At 39.0% G+C, this 18,155-nt stretch overlaps 1 protein-coding gene across 1 annotated transcript in view; it reads left to right on the top strand.

Moving 5' to 3' along the window:
• Positions 1–18,155, top strand: part of LOC129098895 (ADAMTS-like protein 3) — a 171,998-nt gene that overhangs the window by 113,275 nt on the left and 40,568 nt on the right. Inside the window, 6 exon segments of the mRNA XM_054608027.1 lie at positions 7,594–7,720; positions 10,264–10,338; positions 11,314–11,471; positions 16,113–16,224; positions 16,353–16,491; positions 17,661–17,711. Coding sequence (XP_054464002.1) covers positions 7,594–7,720; positions 10,264–10,338; positions 11,314–11,471; positions 16,113–16,224; positions 16,353–16,491; positions 17,661–17,711 — 662 coding nt within the window.

Here is an 18,155-nt window from a genome sequence, read left to right as displayed (position 1 = left end):
TTCCATGTGTGTTCCTTCATAGTTTGGATGTCTTCAATATTAATCTACAATGTAGAAAAGAATAAAAATAAAAATAAAGAAAAACCATTGAATGAGAAGGTGTGTCCAAACTTTTGACTGCTACTGTATATATTGGTTTCTGTCCCATTTTCTATGTGATGTTTATAGATGTTTACAAATCATTTGATAATCACTAACAAATCCTTAATCTAGTATATAAACCTCTTTCAACAATAAACTGTTTATTAATAGTTTACTACTGTAATTATTATCTTCTCTTCTCAGCTATGATAAAATATATAATTTAACACCTAAAAAAAATCGAAATAATTTCATATCACACAAACTAATGATAAAATAACATGAATCACTAATCTCGATGAGTTTTTCGGTTCTACTCTTTTCCATTGCGTCTGACTAACAGCTAACACTGCACACAACGTAGTAAAGGGATTTTGTTTCCTGAAATATGCTCCCAGACACAGCAGGGAGTTCTGTACACAGCAGGAGATCCACCCATGGAATGTAAACCTTCCCAACTTTTACAGTACTGTACACTGAGCAAAAGCACAAGGTCGCACAAGTAGTCATTAGATTCTGAAGGATAAAGTATTTATACCTATTGTGAAAGGCCACACTCCAAATAGATCATGATCATGAGCTTTTTTTCACTCATGGAATACGTTGCCATCTATCAGTTTCAGGGACAACACTTTTTATCATTCACATAACAGATTTCTGTTATGTAAATGATAGTTATTCTTCATTGAGACATAACAACAAAGAAAGAGTTATCAGAGAGGCACAATCTTTGCACCATATTTGGCACCTGGTTCTCAAGAGGTAATAGTGATATGACTGATAAATAATGTTTTCCGGTTTCTCACCTGCTGCACAATGTAGCCTATGTGTTTGCAAACAGTTGCTTCTTCGATACATTTATTCCGGTGTTCCTGATGAGGCAAATATGATGTAAATGTTATCTCTCTTGCTGCATATTTACCTTCACGCAGCTGCAGCTTTGACGTTAATATAAGTGCAAATCAATGTCAATATCCGCAGGCACAAATGAGATCCACGCATGCATGTGTAGAGGGCCAGCAAGTCCAACTCAAACAGCTGTGCTTTGCATTTTACCTCTGCGAGCGCTTTCACATCACTCTGCTCAGAATATCTCCTGTGTATGCTCAAGTGAACACATCAGCCTGCAGGAGAAAACCATGCTTCAAGCGCGAGGAGTGTCTCATGGTGCATGACTTCATCACTGATCTTCAGATCGCAAAACTTTCTCCTGCTGTCATGCTCACGTTTTTCTCTTCTTGACAGTAAGTGGGCAGACCCAGTCATCATTGTATCACTAGATTTAAGTTGAGAGTTACAATCCTCCTCTTTGGATGGGCCAGATATCACTCCCAACACAGTAGCTATTAAAGGTGTAAATGTGGTTTGCAATCCGCTACTCTCCACTACATCAGAGGTTAATATTGTACTTTTTACTCCACCACATCTCAGAGTCAAATATTGTACTTTTTACTCCACCACATCTCAGAGTCAAATATTGTACTTTTTACTCCACCACATCTCAGAGTCAAATATTGTACTCCACTCCACATCTCAGAGTCAAATATTGTACTTTTTCCACTCTCAGAGTCAAATATTGTACTTTTTACTCCACTATATCAGAGGTAAATATTGTACTTTTTAACTACATCTCAGAGTCAAATATTGTACTTTTTACTCCACTACATCTCAGAGGTAAATATTGTACTTTTTACTCCACTATATCAGAGGTTAATATTGTACTTTTTACTCCACTATATCAGAGGTTAATATTGTACTTTTTATTTCACTACTTTTCTCTGACAGCTTAAGTTAACGTGTACAGGCTGATGAAATACAAAGCATGTTAATCGTCTTTTGAATGATAAATATTTGTATTTACAGAAGTTAACTGTTAAATGTAGTTTTTCTACTATGAACAACAATTTGTACCCGGTCGAGGATCTGGAGCCAGCGTTAGGAACCACTGTTTGAATATTAACTGAAAGCCAATTGAGTTCCCAAACTTAAATCACTGACAAAAATTAGTGGATGAAAAAGTATTCAGATCCTTTACTGCAGTAAAAGTACAAATACAACACTTTTAAAACAATCCACTGCAAGTAAAAGTCCTGTATTCAATACCTTAGCCACGTATGTTATTATCAGCAAAATGTACTTAAAGTACTAAAAGTAAAGGTACCTGTGCAGTAAAATGTTCCCTGTCAGTGTTTTACTATTATATCTGATGATTCAGGATATATATTATTCCTGCATTGATGTGTATGTTGCATATTTTTAGCTCCTTTATATACTTTTGGTTAGTTTAATCTACATTAATGCATCATATTATATAAGATCACCGAAGTTTGTATTGTCGCTGTCTTCTGAGAACAGTGTTTCTGTCTCCCTTTCAGTTTTCAGCTTTGTGATGATGCATTTTCCAGATGATCCAAGAGGATTTTTAAAGAGTTTATTTAGCTTAAGAAGTAGGAGGATTTACTCAACCTACAAAGGAACGATTCATCAACACATCTGAAAAGAATCTAAAGCTGTCAGACAAATGTAGTGGAGTAAAAAGTACAATATTTACCTCTGAGATGTAGCGGAATAGTGTTTAGTGGCGTATTTAAAACCCCCTTCATACCGCCCCCTAGCTACTAAGTCGGGAGTGACATCCAAACAAACCAAAAACGAGGATTGTAACCAATTAAATGTAGTGATACAATGGTGACTGGATCCGCCCACTTACTGTCAAAAACGGGAAAAAGAATTGCGAGCTAACAGGTGAATAGTTTGCAAGAAGAAAAGCAGTGACAGCAGTTGCACGCCATGAGACGCTCCTCATGCTCAGAGCAGGGGTTTCTCCTGGCAGGTTGCAATTTTGCTCGCAGGAATAGAGATTTTCTGTGTGATGTGAAAGTGCTCTCAAAAGTAAAATGCATGCGTGGCTGTTGGAGTTGCACGTGCAGGGATGACTGTGGCTCAGTGGTAAAGCAGGGTCGTCCGTCAATTAAGAGGATTAGCGGTTCGATCCCCGGCTCCGCTAGTCCATGCCGATGGGTCCTTGGGCAAGAAACTTAACCCCAATTGTGTATCAATTGGTATGAATGGTTAATAGGAATCTTGATGGACAGGTAGCACCTTACATGGTAGCCCCTGTCATCAGTGTATGAATGGGTGAGAATGGGTGAATGATGATGATGTAGTGTTAAAGTACTTTGCGTGGTCGGAAGACTAGAAAAGAGCTTTACAAGAACAGTCCATTTAGGTGCTGGACCTCTACACACGCGTGCGTAGATCTCATTTGTGCTCATGGATATACAATTGTGACTTGACTTGTGAATTAAGTGACTTGTGTGCTACAAGCATGTCAACCTAAAAGAACGAGGTACATGTGTGGAATTGGCTACGGAGAAGTGGTAAGACACAATAAGTCGTTAAAAATGATAACAGATTCTGCAGCTCTTTTCAAAAGCGTTTTCCTACAATTACCTTTCAAAAAGTATTTTTTTTGAAAGGTAAATGTTGGATTGTCCATTTCAGAAGGTTACAAAAATTGTGCGGGAGGGCTCACTCATAAATCTAACATGCATTTCATTTGCGCATACTTTGGCACTAAGATGGTCTGAACATAGCAGTCATCATAACAGGGCAGGCCAAAGTAGCTAACATTTACCGTAAAATCATTTCAACCAAACTTTTTCCCAGCAGACACTTTGACATGTCATATCTTGTCTTTCTTTTACTATGTCTCTTGTGTGCACTTTACCCTATGCTGCTGTAATCCTGCAAATTTCCCCGCTGCGGGACTAATAAAGGATTATTTTATCTTATCTTATCTTATAACTGGAAAGCACAGATGCAATCCACAAGTTAACAGTGGCAACATCTCATCTGGTTTTGCCAGTTCCAAGGCCTTCACCATCTGCACAATGTCGTACTGCTAATTACTTCCTGGGAAGCTTTAATGGAACTGAGCCATATTTGTTAGTCATTTCCCCCAGGCTTTCCTACCATGAAGAGTCAAAAACACTGCAAGGAAATTCAAAAGGTTTGAGTGATTGTGTGAGTTAAAACAGTTTGTACTTAGGTTTAGTGCGGAGTGCTTTCTCAGATCTTTACTAATAAACGCTTTGCTATTATTTTAATCTTGTGGAAGAAGAAGTATATTTTATTAATCCCTTATTGTGGAAATTCAATCTGTTATTATTCATTGGACACCCATAGGGACAAAATACTACACATGCATTACATTACAGTCATTTAGCAGACGCTTTTATCCAAAGCGACTTACAGTCAGTAGTATATTACATATCATTCACCCATTCACACGCTGATGACAGGCTACCATGCAAGGTGCCACCATCAGACTCTAACTAACATTCATGCAACATCCAGTCCACACCGATGGCAAGCCTTCGGGAGCAACTTGGGGTTAAGTGTCTTGCCCAAGGACACATCGACTGCCGAAGCCGGGTATCGAACCACCGACCCTCTGATTGGAGAACTACTCTCTCCACTACGCCACAGCCGCCCTATTAGCTGCCCATTAGTGGAGAGATGTGTAGGGGGCTGCCACATAGCACTCTAAGCAGTTAGGGGTTCGGTGCCTTGCTCAAGGGAACCTCAGCAGTGTTGGGGAACTGAACTGGTAGCTCTCTACCAAAATCATGCAATGTATAATTGACTGTTTAGTGAATAAAATCTTGATATTTATGGTGTATAGTCATTTTCACAATATTTGACCTCTAATAGTTTGACCTCTAATAGTTCTCGGTGGGAGGGTCTTACACAATAGCTGACAATGAAATCGCAATGCCCCTGGTTTGAGTCCAACAAGTGACCTTTGTTGCATGTCATCCTCCCACTTGTCTCCCTTCATTTCCTGTCAGCTCATAACTGTACTCTGCCAAATAAAGAGAATTGAAAACAGCTAGGTCTTGGCATGTCTGTGATTGCTCAGTTGGCTGGACAGCTGGACATGACGGACATGTTTGCCATGCATCATACATTTCTTAAAAAAAAACAGATTTCAGTCTAAACCGCAACATACGAAGCTCTGTAGGGATACATCAATTATGCGTGGGTGGTAGGCTGAAACAGCAGACACTGAAAATATCTTTTTTTATTATTATTATTATTATGGACAGGACCACACTATCAGGGGATTTGGAAGATAAAAAAAAACAAGGTATTTTTGGCAAGGACCCTGGTAGAGAAAATAACAATTCCCCCTTTGGAGCATATTTCCTCCAGGCTATAAAAGTTAACCCCCTCAATTTTGTTTGGCTAGCACTCTTGACTATGAGTTGAAAAATCCAGTACATAACAATTCCAGGATGAACTGGATGTTCCTGGAGCATCATTAAACTGAAAACACCAACAATCACACCAGACACACACAAGCACTTGTTGGCAGTAATGGGAGATGGATGATGGATGTGTGCACAAACAGCAGCTGCTGACCGTATTGGCATGCAGAGAGGGCACTGGGCATGACGGGGATGAAAGGGCATCACATGGCTGGTGATGGAGGCAGAGGCTCAGGATGGGGCTCTGGGTTGCTGTGGTACTGTAGCAGAAAGTTTGTCATTGACGGAATGAGGCCAATCCTCTACTGCATGTATATGGATTAATAATACACCACACAACAGCATGGAATCCAGCTGTGGACAAGAAGAAGAGAAAATAAATATAATTCCAGGGAGTAAAGGGGAAGAGAACAGTGATGTGTAACACTGTCAGTGTGTGTATGTGTCACTTTGTTTTCTGAGCCTGTCACAGCAACTCTCATGACAAGCTTCAGCATATCTACATTAAGCTGTGTGTCTGTATGAACGTGTGAGCACAAGAGCAGTGGTAGACTAAATAAAACTCAGTAATAGAAGAGAATTCGCTGTTCAGTCGCACATAGTAAATCTGTACCATTAAAAAGTCATAGTATATACTAAGCAGTATTAAACTGACATAACACTATGTGATAATATTTGGGGTTGGAAAAGTCTCCTTTAGTGAGGAGAACTGAAAAAACTGGGGAGGATACTGATTCTTCCTTTTATTGCTGTTCACATAATCTTCTTCATATGCATTTTTTAGTCTGTGTTTCATAAAGTGTCATTATTAGGCCGATAGCTTCAAATAATGACGCTCTAGGTACCCCTCTAGCATCAGTTTTGGAAATGTCAGGGACTGTGTGTCAATATACGCTCAAGTGTCTTTTCAAAAATACATCTTTGTCTTCAAATGAAGTTAGGTTCAGACAACAAAACTACTTAGTTAGTCAAAAGAAAAGAACATGGTTGACATTCATTTAAATGAAGAGTGACCCACGTGACTACTGATTGACTATTGACTCACATGATTAGCGTGATTATCTTCTTACATGTGTAATAGGTCATGTAAATAAATATTTCATATCAGATTCGTGCTTTGGCGTTTGAAATTGCCTCGATAGCGCCCCCTACAAATTTTCAAATTCAAATCAAAGATTTAAGGGAAGACAAACGCTTGAATATGTCAGCAGTCCTCTGCATAGTACATGCAGACAAACTCATGTTCATACAATATATAGTGTCCACATTTTGTGCCTATTTTGGCTGCTACAACTGGTTATATTCAGTTTTAATGATTGTGGATTGTTTTATTCCATTAGTTGCTTTATCATTTAGTCTATGAAATGTCAGAAAATGCGCATTGCATGGATTGCACCCCGGAGCGCTGAGGAGAGGGCTGAACTATTACGCATTCGTCTGAAGCGTGAAGTGTCACCTCTATTTGTATATGTTTACAGCAACAGAATGATTGCTTTCAAAATGATTGCCACCAAAATGATTGCAACAATCAGTAATATCACCCTGGATAGGTGAACCCAATCTCAGCTCTCAGCTTTCCTTTACAAGGTTTATAATCTTAGTTTATGTTATCGTCTTAGCTAATTAGCGCCAAACAAAAAGTGCAGCTAAGGCTCATAGGTGCATTAGGTGTGCATGTATTTAATCATAAACTACTGCACAATATTTGATTTTTACCCAATGATTAAACTGGATAAAATGGAAAGGGATCACCAAAGAACTTACCGTGTATCCTGATAAAAAACATAAATATGTGTTCCAAATTTTTGGGCAATCCATCTAAAAGTTGTGGTGACATTTCACTGTGGTGTACGGGCTGATTGACCAATTGACTGACTGACATTACATTTCACTTGAGATATGCAGCTTATGTGGCTAATATCCCAATAACGATTTGGTTTACAATGATATCAGAGAGGATAAGTGCTGCATATCCAAACATTGGAGAGGCTGGAAATAATAATTTCCTATTGATAAATAATTTGAAATTATTTATTTATAATTCAATAAGCTGTTTTCTGTCAATCGACTGATATTCAATTAATCATTGAATTAGTTATTGCTGTGAGGCCTGACTGTGCATTCTGTGCAATCAAGCCTTTCTTACAATAATGTATATCCAGCTCTCTTGTCTTCCCGTCTCAATGCGTTGATCAGCTTCATATCTCCCACTGAGTGTTTATTTGTAATGTGTGTGCAGGAGGTGGGCTGTGATCGACAGCTGGCCAGTGGTGCCAGGGAGGATAACTGTGGCATCTGTAGTGGGGATGGCTCCACATGCCGGCTGGTACGAGGACAGGCCCTACCCCGCCTTACTCCAGAACAACGTAAGTCATGCAATCCCCATCTGTGTCCAATTTACATACATATCTTAATTCACTCTGGTTCCACTTCTAAGCCTCATGTTCACCATGTTAATCCTTAATACTTAACAAAGTGGACTTCTGAAATACACTTTCAGCCCTTTCCCTCCTCCAATTGTCTCTAAGTCCATCAGCTTCCGGCCCTCCGTAAATAGCTCATCCTACTAGCCTTCTATGTCATTTTAGAGAATACACCTTCAGCTCAGACCTAGTAAATCTCTGCTGGTTTCATAACTGTAGACAACACATGTATTGTATCTCTGCCTAGCCTTCCTCGCAGTCAGGCTCTATGGGAGGAAACAGAGCTTGATATTTGTCTGCTCAACTGCTCACTCCTAACTTGTCAAATACCACCGCTTGGTCAAGGGCCCTTTGCTTTAAACAAACTGTAACGGCCTAAGTAACCCTCCAGCAAAACTTTTGGATGTGTCAGGGACAGGGTGTCAGTTTACGCATGTAACATGAATAATGTCTTTTCAAAATAAACTTCCAACTAGCTTTGCTTAGCTTTTAGGTTTACTTACGCGACAAAACTACTACTACTTTAATTGGGGTTAAAATTAATTATAAATAATTTGTTATGTGAAAAAGTACGGTTGTTACAGTAACTGAAATGACAAAACTAAGGTAACAAAGTCAGTGTTGAATTGGTTTCACACTGCACATGACAGTGGTCTCCTAGATGTCCTGTGTTTGTTTGAATATCACTAGATAAACATACACAACAATAAATCAAGAGCTAGAATTGTAAATATGGTTGTGAATTCTGGATGACCGCCAGATGACGATGCTTCAGCACGAGCTATCTCCATCCCGCATATGCGCAGGTCATTATACCAACAAAAGTCTCCTGTGACAATGCAATAATGTAGGGCGCCATCCCAGTACAACAGTAGATCTGTACCGACACTAACTCTGGCGGTCATTCAGAATCCATAGAGCCGTAGTTACATTCGTAACTCTCGTTATATTTTATTCTTCCTGACCACCAGATGGCGGTGCTTTAGCAATAGATGACTTATACCAGCAAGGTCACGAGGAATAAAGTAAATTGGCAGTGGTCATTACGTCTTGAGTGCTGGCACTGTGCACAGTAGCTCTGACGGCTCCTATGCTCATTCTGATGAAGCTGGTGGACTGAAATAAAAATGACTCAGACAGACATTGGGACAACTTGGGGGTAGCAGGAACTGTAAATGGTCAGCTATGGCATCTTGTGATTTCTCCTACAATTCTGAAGCCTGTTGGGATAGTTGCGAGTGAAAACAACATTAAGCAAGTGGAAAACCTTTTCCTTTTTTGGTGACATACATCTAGCAAAGCCGTCTCCACCGCAAACTTTATGTTCAATGTGACCACCACTTTCTATGCAAGCAACATTCTGCACACCGTGGAATTCACTAGTTGCCGCTAGACTGACTCTCAATAATAGTGTGCTAAAGCCCATCTTTTACAGTTTCAATGAATTTTGATTAGTAAAATGATTAAATAAGAGTTTATCTAACATTAATTACTTCAACTAAACAATTAGTATTAACAACCATTATAATCAATAACATTATAGAACAAACACCGTCATAAAATCAGCTACTAAATATATTAACCAACTAGAAAATAATAATATATCAATAAATATAATACCGTTTGTAATCACATCATAACTAAAATTTAAGTTACTACTAACTGACAGGTAATTCAACACAAGGCTGCTTACCTTCTTCCCCAGTTGGCAGAGGGGCTGGATCAAAGACAGCGGATATAGTATGAATAGCTTGTTAAAGTGTGCCTAAATTGATTAATGTGGTCAAAAGAGGAGAGAAATGTTAACACTCAGTGAAATTTCAGTGAAGATATAAAGGTTAGACAACAAACCCTGACCCCTGGTGACCCAGAGGGCAACTGTGATCAATTTGTGTTGAAAGGGGCCAGCTTATGTGGTTCAGGCATCTGATCAGGATCCCTCTTGGTCCCTCCCTTTATGGGTTTTTCCGGGCAAGTTCTAATGGTAGGAGGCCGTAGGGTAGACCCAGAACAAACTGTAAGAACTCCATATCTCATCTCACATGTAGCCTGGGGTTGCCTCTGGGTTCCTCAGGAAGAGCTGGAAAGCGTTGCTGTAAAAGAGGGATTTCTGGAATACCCTCCTAAGCCCTGCCACTGCGACCTAGCCCAGGATAAGAGAAAGATGATTGAGCATTTTGCTCTAAAGGCTGCAAAAACATGTTTGACCTACACTCAGTGCTTAGCCTGAACGCAGTTCTAAGGCTATCATAAGGCTACATCCAAAAAGTTCAGTGTACTCGACTGGAGTGATTGAGCACCATTCTTCCAAGATTCCCTTTCTTGGTGTTTGATGATGAAGGTGGATAATGCTCTAATATGTTTGCTCCCAAATTCTGCCTATAGATGTTTAATTCCCCACGCAGTGCAGGCTGCACAACCTCTGTAATTATTGTAATGTATTGTATGTTAAAATGAAACCTTTCAAACTTTGTGTCTGCCTGCAGCTATGAAGACAGTGCTGGAGATGACATCAGGAAGCCGCCTTCTCAGACTCAATGCCAAAGGACCTGATATAATAGGTGAGTCACAACAGTTAAGTTAAAAAAAAAAAAAAGGTTCTTCGGGCCTGGAAACTACTGTTTGTGCCCCATGTGAAAAGGGAAGTCAATGTTGATTTAGTTGTCTTGTAACTTCAGTACTTAAGTAACAGCGCCTCACTAGTCATTTTTACCCAAACCCGATCTTTTTCCAAACCGTAACTAAATCATCTTTTGGCCTAAACCTATAGGTCCTATAGACGGAACCTATTTTTAAAAGACTGTATGCATGACACAAGGGCAAATTGAAACATGTTGCTGGACTTCACAGGAAAATTTAAGAAAAATTAGGAATTACTTTTATGTAAGATATCATACAAACTGTTGTATGAGGATACATCGTGTGGGTGCATCCAACTGGGAGAACCCGGGGCGGACCTAGAGAAAGTGGAGGGATTATATATCCCATCTGGCCTCTGGAACATTCTAAGATCCCCCATTACATTACAACCTGTTGGTCTGGGTCTTATGTGCTTTCCTGGACTACACATGAGACTGTAGCAGTTGCCAATACTGTCCTCTCATAACTATAACCAACTTTTTTTTAGGTATTTTATATGAATTTTGCCAACCTACTCTTTTCTCTTTTTTTTCCTGGGCACATTCTTGTTTTGATCATTGATTTTTTTTGCTCTTGCAGAAGTGTATTATCTGCTTTGCCCTGCCTTGACTGATGCTATCACTCCCCAACAAACACAGTTTTCTGTATTTAATGTAATAGAAGTTTAAATCCTGCTGGACACCAGATCTGAAGTTAGAAGTTTTTCTTTATTTCTGTATTAGATAAGAGTTTCCTTTTCATTTTTTCTTTCTCGGGCGAATCCACCACATTTCTCACCCAGTCTGCTCATCATGATTTATGCACTTATTTGTGTGTGAATCTTGAGTTAAAACATAAGGTCAACATTGAAAGTTATTGTAGAGGACTAAACATCCATCTTGCTCTGTCTCCCTCAGTTATCGAAGCCATCTCTCTTAAGGGGAGAGTGGAGGAGGCCAGTCTGGTGTCTACAGGCTCCTATGTGATAGGAAACACCTCCGTGGACTTCCAGAGAGGGACGGACAGGCAGACACTCAGGACGCACGGCCCCCTCAATGCTGATTTCATCATCAAGGTGAAACAAAGAAAACAGGCCCAGGTTTATTGCAAAACAGCCTTAGGACTTTTGGCTTCTAGTGTACATATTTTATTACAGATTAAACATAAATAAATCAGTCTCTTGCATAATATCTGGCAATACAGTGATTTTTTTTTTTTAAAATAACGCCAGCGGCACTACTGGCATCACTGGTCTTTAAACTCTAAATAGAACTAAATCTTCCTATTTGTAATGACTGTATTGTTTCACAACCCCTTTCATGTTACAGTTTTAATGAACACAAGCACACCAGCTCAACAGGGCCTCTTCACAGTCAGATGTCTTGGGAAGATGAAGGCATTCTACAATGACTTCATAATTTCAACCACATTCTAACGTCATTCTACATTTTTGAAGAATAAGTCTGGCGAATTTCTATGTTTTTTTTTCTTGTCAACAAAGCCTGTGCAGCTCCAAACAAATGAAACATGTATCCTGCTAACAAGTATTGTATGTGTATCCAAACCCGTATATATTGTATTCCTTTGTGAAACAGAGCTCTATAGTTGCACTGGCTGACATGTTCCTTCATTACAACCTTCAACACACTCATTCCACATACTAAGACTGGAATAAAAAAAGGCAAGTCAGGTGCCCTGGTATAAATAGTGACAAAATCTGTGTCGTGGTGGATGGATCAAACAAACACAGGACTTATTTCAATGTACGAAACATATGTAGCATACCACCAAGTGGTTGTGTTTGAGTTCGCAACATTAACTACGTTTTGAAGTCTTATCTGACTACTTGCATGTTGAAAAATGAAGCTAATGAGGCACCCAGACGTGTTGCAGAAATACTCGCCAAAGACCCTAATCTGCAGCTGAAAATATCCCCAACAAAGGCACTATATACACCTGTTTGAGTAACAGTATGTTTTTAACAGAATAACAGAGTTTTACAAAGAGATAGTTCTATATTTTGGGACATATGCACATAGCTTTCTACTAAACTCTGTCTTGGTAAATAAAAAGTTGGTTGCAGTGACTGTGTGCAGATTCTTAGGGACTTCTGGTCACAGTGAGGTTGCCAGGTTTGGTACCATTGGGCCTGTAAAGGTATCTTAAATCTCATAACTGCCTGTAAAACTAAATAAATGAATACCTTCTTACATTTCCTCATCTCAGTCTCAGAAAGAAATCGAACAACAACAAAAATGTTGAATGATCTTTTGAAATGAAACTATATTCATGACCTTTTTGTGTCTTGGACTTTGGGCTGAGCGAGAGAGCTGAAAAATAGTTAGACACAGACTATCAGGTTGTTGGTTTTGTCGATCAATCTTATCCTTTAACATAGAAACAATGTCATTACGTAGTTACACGCAGAATTTAGATGGCAGCCAAATGCTCCAAGTGCGGATACTGAATCTTATTCCCATCAGACAAGTTTACCTATGAAACCAAACGTGGATTATATATTATATATTGTCAGCAAGTTAGTATTTGGGTTGATACTACTGATTTGATTTAATATACGCGCTATTAGCAGTGTGATGGCAATCCTTCATTTCCTATAGTTTATCTGATGTTGATGAGCAGGGTTTGTCAAGTTTATGTGTGAACTAGAGCATTGACTCCCAGTAACCACTCAGCTACAGCTTCACATTTAACATCCTTTAAAGTAGATACAAGATAAACATTTAAAGATGTTCCTTCTGGATGCTATTCAAACATAACTTGTCTTTTCACATGATTAACCATTGAAAATGATGTCACAGCTGCCACCATGGTTTTAGTAATGGTTTTACTGATGGGTAGATGGGGAGATGTTGTTACAGCAGTTTCTGGTCATGTGTGATGGAGGGCAGATTAATGTTTTGGTGCTGTTAGGTGTTTACTATTATAGCTTATTTGACTCATTAGTATGAGTTTCGGTATGGAATTGCACTTATTTGGTGACATATATGACACATTTCATTCTGTGTTTGAAAGGTCAGTGTATAGAAGACACATTGAGAAGTTTGGTCCACAAGGCAAAGTTGTGATGAATGAAAATTGCATGTCAATTACATCATCAAAAGAAAAGGAGGAAAGGATTTTACTGCATAAGGCAGCTCCTTCTCCTTTGAAATAAGGAGGTGCAATTATTTCACCTAATGAACAACTAAGTGAAAAATGACAGATTTCAGTGTGTGACGAAACATCAGCCAGAAGGTTCAATGTGACTATGTCTTAATTTGATTCTCCCATCACTTGTTGCCCAGTCACATTAACTTTTTTAACTTCACTGCCTTCAGATAGTTGCTACATGAATGCTACAGCAAGGCTTCTAATCAGAACTTGGAGGAAAAAACAACTTACCTTTATTTGGGCATCTTTACACTGATTATATGTGCATTTTATTAGTTTATTTTATCATTTTGCAAATCATTTTCGACAGAGATCAGAACTTGGCTTCTAGTTGTATTTCAGATTTGTTCATCTGGATGGGCTTGAAAGGTCAGTTTTGACTTTGGAAATAGTAATGATATTAGTACGGATATAAGTATAGAATTTCAAATTCATGCAAACTACCTGTACTCACTGTTCAGCCTTTTAAACACTGAAGGAATTTATAGATCTCAGGACAAGGGAGATACATAAAATGAAACACTTTATTAATTGTAAACTCCCATATCTTGTATACCACTTCACTGGGGCATGTGAAGTGGTATACAAGATATGCCATAAAACCACCAATGTATCAACCACCCTATTACACTCTATTTCCATAACTGTATGAAAGGAATGACAGTGGAGCAGTCCATCACAGGTGCCAATCGCCTTGACAAATGACTTTAGAGAGATTTTTAAATATGATGCTAACGTTTATCAAGGTCTTAATGAGGAAATAGATTTCAGACCTTTTTTTGTGAACAGGCGTAGTTGATGTTATTGAAATTATTCTATTGTTATGGCTATATTCAATACTGTGACTTTTAACTTTCTTCTTCGCCTATTTGTATCACATTTATTTTGTGTATGCTGGTGTAATTAAGCCTCTTGGCCGTTCATTGCCTACATAAGGAATCACAACATTCCACTCAGGTTGACTCTTCTTTCCAGCTACGCTCTGAAGAAGAGCCCACTGTGGTTCAAAGTGGTCTGATTGTCTTTTTTTATCTTTGATATCCCCTAAATTAATGTAGGCATTTTGGCTTCATCTTTCCTTTGTTCTTAAAAAATAATAGTTTTCTATTAAACTCCATCTGCTGATGAAGACTGTAGGATGCAGTTGAAAGGTTTTAAAAAAGTTAATTAGTGGGCCTTGATTAAATATTATTTTGCATTAAATAGCAGGATCACAGTCTAAAGGAGGATTTATAGTGGTGTTTAAGGGGATATTATGTGGCTATGGAGCCTACATAGCCAGCAAACCCACCTAAAATTGGAACTGCAAGTCAGATGAAGACGGCAAAGTTCCAGCTGGGATTGGTCGGCTGGTCCAGGGTGGCTGTGGGTGGAGCAGGTCGTCCTTTAACCATGGGGTACGATCCCAAGATGCTCCCTAAGTGCATCACGGCAGCTCCTTAAAAGCTTAGGATGAGTGAAATGCAAAGAACTTTCATGTATGTACCTGTATGATGATCAACAAGTTTAAGCTTGGGCTACTTGTGTTTTCAACGTGGGAGTGAGGACAGTTTACAAAGCTGAAGAATGTAGATTGTAATTCAAGCGTGATACAGTCTAATCATTGATAATACAATAAGTCTGACTAGTGTTGGGGTAGTGATATTCAACGAATAAAATTGGTGCTGAACTATTAATGAAAATTGACACTATCACTGTCCCTATGTATAAAGAAGCTTAGGATCTTCTTTGATTTATTTATTCATATTTATTAACTTTGTGTTATTGTTTGCTTATATTGTTGCACATTACTTTGCTACAGGTGTTTGTACATTGAACTCTTATAATGGAGTGTTATGTGCTGGATGACAGGCAGACATAAGTGTTGCCTATATTGTGACTGGAGCATATCATACCCTGACTAACCTTGGACTGATGAAGCAGATGCTTGGTGTATTTTTGCATTCACAGTGGAGCAAAAAGCTGATGACAGTAAACTCAATCTTCATTGTGTTGAATAGGAACATGGTTGTAAACTCTGTCGAGAGTGGTTGACAGAATGATGAAACCTGTCGAAAGTTTTTTTTAATAGCATAAAGTGGTGAAGGCATTTAGCTCACACACTCTCGTAATAGGGATTTGAAATATTTTGATTTCCATTCATTGATATCTAAGCTTCAGAAACAAATGTGTGTGGAATAATTGTTACAAGTGAGGGACCAAACAGCCTTTGACAAAAGAGTATTACCAATTATTGCATATGATTTTTTTCTAGGCCATAATATAACCTTCACAGTATAAATTGTATTATGCTATTCTTTCAAAACTCTTATTTGCTCTTTTATACTGAAACGAAAATGCTTCACATTTTGTGAAATGTGCTTATTTGTATTTAAAAACTTCTCGAAAACATGATACAACTAAACTCCTTGATTCTCCTTAGTGGAGATTCTCTACTTAACTGAGCTCTACTTTGCTCCCCTACCCTGTTCTCTAATCTCCTCTACCCTACACTACTTCTCATAACAGTGTTCTTAACTATTCATTCTCCCTATATGTTGTGCAGATGAGGTATGGAGGCTCTAAGGACACAGTTGTCCAGTTTCTCTACTACCAGCCCATCAGGTACCAGTGGAGAGAGACTGACTTCTTCCCCTGCTCGGTTACCTGTGGAGGAGGTGAGGTGACAACTGTCAGTCGACAGTAATGTTAACAGCTGTCTTAGTGTTTGAAAAGTGATATAGCATTGTTTCGCTTTTTACAGTAATGTACACTTAAATAGTCTGTGTCCGCTTTACTCCCCCAGGCTATCAGCTGAACTCTGCAGAGTGCACAGACATCCGATCCAACCAGACTCTGCCCGAGCATCATTGTAACAGCTATCCTGAAAACACCAAACCCACACCAAAACTCAAGGAGTGCAATATGGACCCCTGTCTGGAGAGGTAGGGATCAATACAGGTTGAATTTGACATTGTAAGCGTCACAAATAATTACATTTCAGCCTGGTATCAACAATTGGCAAATGAATAACGTACTGATTTCTTAAAAAATGTGGTTGTTATCACTACACATTTTTCCCTTTTGCATGTCATTTCACGGCGCTGCAATAGAAGCTCTGAGCAAGTGCTTCGGAAAGTTAGGTGGTCTTGTATAAACAGCGAGAAAGTCTGCGTGGGGAGGTGGTTTGGGTATATGGATGGCTCAAACAGCCACATGACTTTCAACCAGATGATCGGTGTTTGTCTGTTGTGAAACTGAATGACAGCAGTTATTACGTAACTTAATTTAAATAAGAAACGTTTTAATTTTAGTCCAAAGATGATATTTTTCTAAACCTAACCAAGTAGTATTGTTTGAACTCACAGCATGAACCACTTAAAACCACGACTGTGTGTCCATCTGGACGAGTTTGGAATGAGAACAGGGGTTAAAATAACATGCAAAGAGCATAAAAATGCATAGACGCGAGACGCTGATTACATTACATTACAGTCATTTAGCAGACGCTTTTATCCAAAGTGACTTACAATCAGTAGTATATTACATATCATTCACCCATTCACACTGATGACAGGCTACCATGCAAGATGCCACCATGTTACCATGCAACATCCAGTCCACACCGATGGCAAGCCTTCAGGAGCAACTTGGGGTTAAGTGTCTTGCCCAAGGACACATCGACTGCCGAAGCCGGGTATCGAACCACCGACCCTCTGATTGGAGAACTACCTTGCTCTCCACTACGCCACAGCCGCCCACATTGTCCTTAAAGCTTGGGTAGATAGGGAAGGTATTTAAAATATTATCCAACCAAATCCCAGCCAAATGTTGCAAACTCTTTTCCAATGAAAGCAGCTTGCAGTACTACCGCCAAAAGTTCCTAAATCTAGCAAAAAAGTTGCCAATGATAAGATAGATATCTAGGTTAAAGAGCAGAAATGCTAAATCAGCAGTAAAAAGCATTTTCTCTTGCTATCTTTGAAGGCCAAACTGCTATTAATAAGCACTGTGTCGGCGAAGATTTATCATCTATGCTTTCCCAAGATTCCTATGACCTCATGACATATAGTCTCATTGACTTACAAGGTTTTGTGATATTTGTCTCCTCTAGTGATGGATTTAAAGAGGTGATGCCATATGACCATTTTCAACCTCTGCCTCGGTGAGTGACCTTACAATCCTTCATTTTAAAAGTGACTTTACTGCTGTCTTTCTTCACTTTGACATATTTCCAGTTTGGACATAGTGTTGGCTGAGATGTAACACAGGACTTGAGTTGGTGGAATATGTTGAGAAATATTTGATAGTAAGACTGGTTGGAATGCATTCAATGAAGCACCCTGAAGTAACTGAAACTAGAAGAAACTAGAATGTAAGCAAGAGTTAAGGAGTCACTAAAACATATTGAATTCTTGAGGAGAGATACTGTCAACCTTCCACAAAAGGAGGAATTTATCTACATGATGACTTGACATGTCAGCCTTCCAACGCTACCACAGCCTTGGGCCCTGGGAAGGCTGTGCTCAACTTTTTTCTTCGTGCCCCCGACATCTATGGCCTTAGTAGCTGACCGCATTTTTACATCGGTAAAAACGTAAAAAAAAGT

Source organism: Anoplopoma fimbria, chromosome 2 (assembly GCF_027596085.1).
Source record: "Anoplopoma fimbria isolate UVic2021 breed Golden Eagle Sablefish chromosome 2, Afim_UVic_2022, whole genome shotgun sequence".
NCBI classification, from domain to species: domain Eukaryota; kingdom Metazoa; phylum Chordata; class Actinopteri; order Perciformes; family Anoplopomatidae; genus Anoplopoma; species Anoplopoma fimbria.
The sequence above is the reverse complement of the archived record's forward strand: the minus strand, read 5'-3'. Positions and strand labels throughout refer to the sequence as shown.